Genomic DNA, 9,035 nt, shown 5'->3' with positions numbered 1-9,035 from the left:
AAATTGTATTTGAAATACAAAATACATTGAATAATTTATTTGAAATACAAAATACAAAATACTTTTATGTGTTCCGCTAAAATACAAAATACAAAATACAAATTGTATTTCAAATACAAGTATTTGAAATATGCCCAGCCCTGAAGAAGAGAAAGAGCGTACGGATATTTCATTGAACATTGAGGCACACACATTTTTCTTAAATGCTTTAAAGACTGCATCCTGAATGAAATAAATGGTTTCCAATCTTTGTGTTTTTTTTCCGAGAGAACGAAAATTTTTTCGTAAACCCATAAAACGTCAAGAAGCGTCTTTTTGCATTTGACGTTTAAGTTCTTTGAAACTATACTTCAATGTTCAAATGTATCTCTTTTTCTTTCAATCAATGTTACAAGACATTACTCTTATTTTTTCTCAATTAGTTGTACAATTACTTTTACAATAATATAACTCACAATCAGATACATATACTTAAAACGCTGATACTATGTACATATGTATATACAGGGTGTCCCGAAATTCGCGAATCAAAATATCATAGCAAGAAAGTCTTTGAGAAATTAAGTAAAAAAGTTATTTGTAAATTTTTATTTTAAGCAATTATAAGATTTGTACTCGTGTGAAGTGCACAACCACTGACATTCGTCTTAATCGTAATTTATAATTGGCTAAATTTAAACTTTTATACCTTAAAAACTATTGCTTAAAATAAAAATTTTAAAATAACTTGTTTACTTAATTTCTCGAAGACTTTCTTGCTATGATATTTTGATTCATGAATTTCAGGATAGCCTGTATACTGTAACGAATGTTTTAAAACGGTATCAAATATTTTTATAATAACATTTGCAACGTGTTACACAAGTTTTTTGTTTAGCAGGGTGTCCCCGTATAAGTGGCCATCCCTTTTTATTTCGTAAACTAATAGAGATAGACCTAATAAATATAGTATCAAATTAAACGGCTGTAATTAAACTTTATTGTAACAGCGATCACTTAGAAATATTATCTATGTTAAAGAGCGGAAAGACATGATTAATTTTTGCACGGTAAAGTGACAATTTTAATATGATAAATGTTGTAGCGTTCTTTTTAATGTATGATATAACGAAATTATTTTATGAATTATAAGAGTTATTTTGGTTTAAAGTTTTGCGGGCGGCTACTACCTCTTCAATTTCGACCCTGCCAACTTCCGACTCTCGCACTGACATGAGTATTACGATCAAATAAAAGCATTACACGTCAATTGTCAACGTAAAAGACAAAAGTTCACTGCAGGGTTGAAACTGAAAAGGTAACAGTCGCAAAACTTTAAACTAAAATAATTTGTATAATTTATAAGATAATGTCAAATCACACATTCGTTAAAAAGAACGCTACAACTTTTATCATAAAATTGTCCGTAAGTAAACTTTACGTTTTGCACGGTAAGTAAACTTTACCGTTCAAAAATTAATTATGTCTTTCCGCTCTCTAACATATTTCTAAGTGATCACTGTGCTTACAATAAAGTTTAGTCAGAGCCGTTTAATTTGATATTACATTTATTAGATCTATCTCTATTAGTTTACGAGGTAAAAAGGGGTGGCTACTTATACGGGGACACCCTGTAGAAGGGAAATATTAATAATGTTTAAAAAAAAAGAAAATTCCCTTTGCACATTGATTTTTATCCACGAGGAAAAAATAGCTTATTAGTGCAGCTTTTATTCATATTATTTCGTTATCCGTTATTCGTTACTTCGTGTTATTGGGAAATATTAAAGCTAAACTACATGCTATTGATGACAATAATCATATCCAAGATGTCAATCAGATCTCAGACCGTCGAGATGTATTATTGAAAATGTCAAACGTACAACATCGAATCATAGGATATCCTGTCCGAGCTGGCGTCAAACGAATGGACGCGGCGAGATAACATCATCGTCAATGAGTAGGGGAAAAAAAATACGACTTGATATTCGCCGAAACAAGACGGCATTCACATTTTTCATGAACCTGATGAATCTTCAAGTTTCAACTGAAAATATCTTGGTAATCAATTCGCGAGTCAAGACGCAGCCGAGCTAAATACAGTCTAAACCCAATTGGAAAAATAAGATTCTATCTATTCCATTTTTTTTTCACGGTTTGTCTCGATAAATATTTGACAGTCGAGCGTAAAATATCTTGGTAATCAATTCCCGAGTAAAGATGCAGCCGAGTTAAATACCGTCTAAATTGGAAAAATAAGATTCTATCTATTCCATTTTTTTTTTTTTACGGTTTGTCTCGATAAATATTTGACAGTCGGGCATAAAATACCGGCACAACGACATTCCCCTGCAGTCCCGACCAGGGCGGGAGGGGGGGGGAGGCGGGGAAGATGACAAATGATTGAAAAATCATGTCAAATGCACACGCTGAGTGGCACGTATATCTGCAATCGAAGCCCGATGATATATCGTGCGTACACGTCGATTCCAAGTTGCCGTCCATACGGACGCGACACACAGGGCACGGTGTGACATGTTAATAAAGTACGTCGCGCGCTTCGGAAGAGTGATGCATTCATATTAGTCTCGGTGCCCGCGGTATAATGACATAATCATTGTCATCAAGAGGCGCGCGCGAGTGCAGAATTGGCCGACGCTTTAATAAGGACGATATTGAATTACCTAGTTCTGCGCGCGGCGAATCCTAAAACTGACTCATTTAATTTGCGACGGCGTCGCGACGCCGGTATGCCCCGATTCTGTCAATCTTTCGGGCTCCGCTTTAAATATAATATAAATGTATACGTATGTATATCATGTGTGTGTGTAGACACGTATACGTGTATAGGACAATTGCCCCCCCCCCCCCGCGACGTAGGTATAACCAGCTATACGCCAGTCGCGCGCACGCGTGCGTATACCTGTGTCCTGTGCCGCGGCGATCGGCAAAAATAAAATATGCAGACGAGATAAATATTAAGTGCCGTTGACAGGTAAATCGCGTAACACGTTCGATTTCCATTCGGATGGAAATACTTCTCGGCTATACGCGGTCATTAGCCGCGTATTGAAATTTATTACGTGGGTTTTCCATACATGGGACTTCATAGAACCGCCGCATCGCGCAATAAGAAAGAAATAGGCACTCGTTTTGGACAAAAATCAATCGACAGTCTAATATTTAACCTTTAAACCACTGTATCGGTCTCTCAGACACCGCTATTGAAACGTTACTTGTCAACAATTTTCTCATTTGTCGCCATTTAAATATACAGTCGAATTTATTAAACAGTTGGACTTTACTTTGCCGAATTCTTAGAGTTAATATGACTTATTTACTTTTAAATAATCTATTTATTTATTTCTACTAATATTATCATTATAATTTTATTTATAAATATTCTAATTAATTCTTTCTTAATTCATTAATATACATTTTTTAAATTAATAAACCCTTCCTCAACTATAAATTATTAAATTATTCTTAAAAAATTCAAATTCTATAAACATTTTTATTTCTAATATTGACCCTACTTTTAATCTTAGATCACAATTTATCCCGTAATCTGTAAATTCCAAGCTCGATAACTCGAAAATTTTTTCCTTTAAAAGCCATTATAATCGGAAAATTATAAACTCTCGTACAAAGCTTTCGTAAGTCGAATTTTCAAGTTAATTCTCTTTTACTCAAATTTGATAAGTCAAAACTCCTATGACTCGAAGATTTTTATAGCTCCACCCTTAAGATTCGAGTTATCGAGGCTCGACTGTATTTTATTTCTATTGTGTATGAGATTTTTTTGTTAACCCTCACATTAAAATATAGTTTTCCTTTTCCTCATCAACAAGTAGAAAACATATTTTTATTATAATTTATCAGAAAACATATTTTTATTATAATTATAATTTATAAAATTAGCGGAAGCACAATAGCGATCTGTCAGACCGACATTGTGGTTAGTGTGATTTTTTAAGCGTGATGGTTTAAAGGTTAACCGACGATTTTGACGACATTTTTTTTTTAATCTTCTCATTGTAAATTTTCCTTTATCAATAGTCCTGCTAACTTTTTAGCAAATCTAAAATTCAAATGAGACCGAAATCTATTTGAAATTTATCTTTGTTTCTCATTGATCGTGTGAAAATCACTTTGAAATTTCAAAACAAAAATCTCTATTTTTTTTATTGCATATTCCTGTAGATGACATCGAAACGTTTCTAAAACATTATAATAAATATTTCTTTCATCATGTATTTTTCGAGTTATATATAACTTGAAAGTTGTAAGATATCGATCTTTTTCTATCGATATTTTTCTAAAATCTAATTCAAAAATATTTAAAATAACTATATCTATTTCAATCGAGAAACAAGCGTCTATATATATACTTGTTTTGATGCAAAATGTATATTCAATATCGCAGAGTATTTTTTAACAACCATATTTACCGATTATTTTAAATTTTAGATTTATTTTAGAAAGTTCGCAAATATATATGATAAAGGAAAATTTATAACGAGAAAATTTTTTTTGAATCATCAAAATTGATTAAGTACTGAACTGTCGATCGACTAATTTTTGTCTAAAACGAGTGCCTTTTTTTCCCACTGTGCGCCGCCGCACAACATCTCTTTTCGAGATCTGCACTAACAAAATATACATTTCCGCGATACGATAATCTGATGTTGATTTTATTCCTACTGCCCTGTCGCGCACGTTGTCTTAATAAGAAATTGCTGTCATAGATATAGTCAATGATATACAGTATTACATTTTGTTGTAAAATAAGAAAGGAAGCACTAGAGTTTGGAACGGGACTAGACCAAGTTTAATTGTGACAACAAATGCATTTATTACTTTCATGTATAGCATATTTTACAAAAATTAAAAAATAGCTGATGATTAATTTGGAAAAATACGTTATGTTGATATTAAATTCACTGTGATCAAAATACAAAATCTCAGCATAAAACTCTTTCTAACAATCTTTCTTTCTTGTACACTAAAACACAATAAATAATTGTTTATCCATTTAAATATATTTGCAAATTGTCGCACGAAACGACATTGTCTTGTTGTCTTTTTTTTCAGTTTAATTTAGATTTTCATCTCGTGTGCTGCCATTTCTACGTGGTAAAAAGAATATATTTAATTGTATAGATGAAATTGGTTTGGCGTTGTTATTATAAGAAAATCTTAACTCTGATGAGAAATGGCATTTTTTTCGTTTTGCAGAGTCGTATATTCGAAGACGCATCCATTGTGTGCAATTCTTGGTCACCGAGGCATAATGTGAGTACTGAATTACGTTTTTTTTATATTTTTTTCCCTTTTTTCCTCTGTGCACGTAATGAATTCAATTGATTTGGCTTTGCGCCGCGTGTTGTCGCGACCAATTTTAGATATTATTAATATACGACGTTATTTGTGTGAAAAAAGTCAGCTATTTTATTAATCATAGACTTATTTAGAAGATAATTAATATAATGATTAATAAAGCGCCTAGACGCTTTATTAATTATTTTTATAACATTAATTATATTGAATTACATCTTTACGAAACGACGTGATGTCATTTTAATGGACAGATTATTCGAAATGTCTTCAGACGAGATAATGTAAAATTATACATCACGCGTCGTTTTTCAATTGTTGCGTACATTGTATTGTACGTCCTTGTAATATTGCAACATTATAAAGTTAATAAATGGAAAAGTTTACTGGAAATTTGTTAGATACACAATAATATATACATACTTGACTTAATTCGTCATTGTATTTAATTTCTGTCTTAGCTGAATATTAAAAAAAAATAAGGTTAACAATTAAACAAGCGTCTCTGTGATATAATATTTTTAAATATACAGACACTCTCTCTCAAATTATGCTACACGGAAAGAACAATTTTGCTGAATCCAGATCTGAATATAATTTTTGTTTAATAATTTTGTGCGAAAGTCAAAATGACTGCTAGAACATCAAAATGTTTATCAGTTTTAAAATTCCAACAAATTATTTTAATAATTCAACAAAAAATTATTTTCAGATCTGTTTTTAACAAAATTTTTAGACCTTTTAACAAAATCGTTCTTTCCGTGTACATACTTGTTTAGACCTTTCGTAATTAAATAAATTCAATAAAGTTAATAAGGAATGCGCGGTTTACTTTATCGTAAACGTATAAGTGAAAATTCGATTTAGATCTTCTCTCGGAATTAAAAGTGGAGAAAAGGAGGGAAGAGGAGAAAAAGGAGAGGCAACGAAGGGGTAAGGGGGGGAGCTGGGCAGAGAGAAACGGAGAGAAAGGCCGGGGGAGGAGGGAAGAGAAAGAGATTATGAGACTGTTGCTGTATACGAAATGCCCCATAATATTTATGCTTTACGGAGCCACGTAGTTACGGTGGCCGGGCTCGCATAAACTCGCTAACTCGTGGTTACGATTATGGCCAGTAGTAAATTGATTATTTAGATATACGATGAGGCGATACTGCAGGATAGTCGAGCGCCGTAAAAAGAGCTATGTGTCACTTATGCTCGCCTGCACGGATGCAACAGATACCCGCGCGCGCGACGCAGCGCGGTTCGTACGACCAAGAGAGTCAACGTGATCCGCGGCATCTTTTTCACTGGCATAATTGCTTTTCGATGGGCCCGCTCGAAATTATTCGTACATGTACATCGGTATGTGTAAGGTATCTGAGGGTAATACGGCCACTTTTATTGCAAACTGAAATTGTGATGGTTGTGGTAAAGTTTGAAAGAATGAAAAACACGTGGCTTTATATTACTGCTATCTTTCCTCTTTAAGTTTTTAAAAGAATTTTGGTTTTTACTTTTTATTTTCATTTTCAAATTTAAAATTTTGCAAAACACCCTTTTTTGCAGGTAATTAGGCCACTTTCTTATTTTTCTCGATAAATCCATTTCTACCAAGTTTTACCTCATTTAAGCAAAAAGGGCAATGAAAAAAAGACACAACTTTATTGTTTTTATGAACAGAACTTTATTTCTATTTGAAATAAATCGAATGTAAATAAGACAGATTCCAAGAAATAAAATTAAACATTCCAAAATGTTGACCAAAATTCGAAAGATCCATAAAGTTTGAAACCATCTGAATTCAAAAAAAAAAATGACATAAAAGCGTCACGGCTGTTCAAAATTCGCAGTTTGGGCAATCTGAAAATGATTTTACTATGCTCGGTAAGACCCATACATGCTTCGTGAACATCCTTTTCAAAGTAGCGGAGCCATTGTTGGTTAACTTTGAAACTAACACTGAAACCGCCAATTAGTGGCTGTATTACCAACACTGGCCATAATATACCCTCAGATATTATTTTTCGTACACTGTGAAAAAAAATTACTTAAAACAAATAAATATGTTTCAGGTACCCCTCAAAGAAATAATTTTCTTGAAACGTGTAAAATTTTTTTATTTTAAGTAAAAGTGTTTGCACTGAGAAAAAAAATTACTTAAAACAAAACAATTTTACTTGCTTCAAGAAATTATTTTTTTGAGGGGTACCTGGAACATATTTATTTGTTTTAAGTAATTTTTTTTCACAGTGTACGTTTGCATAATGCCGGCGAGGGATAGAGCAATTTAGCGGAGAGCGCAAATCCGCGGCGCAATGCGCGAATTCGTGCGAAGAGCATTATCGACGAAGGTGTGACACGCGCGGAAGAGCACATGTATGTATTTGTACACAATAATAATAATAATAATAATGGATGACGCCAAAACAATACGACGCGACGATAATACGATGGAACCGCAACGGAATGACTGAGCGCAAGCGGAAATGGAAATCGATAATGCAGATTTAACAAAACAATAATACCAGGGACGAGATGCTGCTGCAGCCAGCAGCAGCAGCCGCGAGTCGCATCCAGCGTCGCGTCGTCGGCGTCGGCGGCGCGCTTCGGCGCGGCGCGGCGCCGCGGACATAAAAAGACGTTAATATGATAGTATTAGCGACAATAGCAACGCTTAATATTAACGTCGTTAAGGGAGCGCGGAGTGTAACAGCGCTATTATAAATCGATGATACCCGGCGGCGGCGGCGGCGGCGGCGGCGGCGGCGGCGGCGGCGGCGGCGGAGGCCGGCGTGGCGGAGGCGACGGCGACGGCGACGGCGGCCGCGGGGTCGAGTCGCGTCTGCGCTACGAATGAAACTGAATTTGATGGACCCACAGCCACAGAGCCGCGCGAGAGAGAGAGAAGCCCACGAATAATGTTCTTTACTCTAGACAGTAGGTACTCCGCCATGCAAGTGATAATTTGAACAGTCTCCCCGTTTTCGTGTCAGACGTCAGATTTTCTGGAAGAATTTACTTATTCATGCGTCAGACTACTCCGTGATGTAGGTTATCGGACGGAAATAACGTAATTGTCCCAATTTGCGATATCCGATAGCCGACGGGTCCGTGGCGCCGCGCCGCGCCGCGCCGCGCCGCGGGACTCCCTCTGCACACCCCGCATTCCGGGCTAGAAATCTCGACAAAGCGGGTAGCCGAGAGGCAGCCGGGGCTGTCATTTAATTTGTATTTAAATTGAGTGCCGAGCAACCCCTTTCTCCCCTTCCGTCCTCCCCCTCGCGGTTCTCCAGTGGACGCGACCGGAATAAAGTCACACCCGCGCGAGAGGGTTCGTTTTATATTTGCCGTCGGTGAGTTTCGACATCGCGGACTCGAGTCAATTACGGTGACGTCAATCGGACGAGACGAGGGAAAGCGGAGGAGAGAGGAGGAAGAGGAGTGAAACAGAAGAAGACGCGACGGGTGTGTCCCGCGAAGTTGAATAACGGAAGAAGACGTCTTCGATACGCCTTCGATATGCCCGGCCGGCGTATAGCTTCTCCACTTTTCGAAGAGATTTAATAGACTCCCCGAGACAGTCGCGATCAATTATGTCGACCTTCAGAACGACCGCGCTGTCGATAATTAATGAACCGTCGTCGGTTGCAATTTAGCTTTCCGAAGTATACCTGACGACGTAATAAATTACTGCGACGGTTAAGGCGATGTCGTTGCGAATTTGCAACATAGCG

The 9,035-nt window shown here is 36.0% G+C and overlaps 1 protein-coding gene across 1 annotated transcript in view; it reads left to right on the top strand.

Moving 5' to 3' along the window:
• LOC105463028 (inhibitory POU protein) overlaps nucleotides 1-9,035 on the top strand; it is a 63,922-nt gene that overhangs the window by 36,854 nt on the left and 18,033 nt on the right. The window contains exon 2 of the mRNA XM_011710034.1: nucleotides 5,218-5,274. Coding sequence (XP_011708336.1) covers nucleotides 5,218-5,274 — 57 coding nt within the window. The remainder of the gene's footprint in view (nucleotides 1-5,217; nucleotides 5,275-9,035) is intronic.

Source organism: Wasmannia auropunctata, unplaced genomic scaffold (genome assembly GCF_000956235.1).
Source record: "Wasmannia auropunctata unplaced genomic scaffold, wasmannia.A_1.0 LD336092.1, whole genome shotgun sequence".
Taxonomy (NCBI): Eukaryota; Metazoa; Arthropoda; class Insecta; order Hymenoptera; family Formicidae; genus Wasmannia; species Wasmannia auropunctata.
Note: the sequence above shows the minus strand (reverse complement) of the source record. Positions and strands in the feature narration are given on the sequence as shown.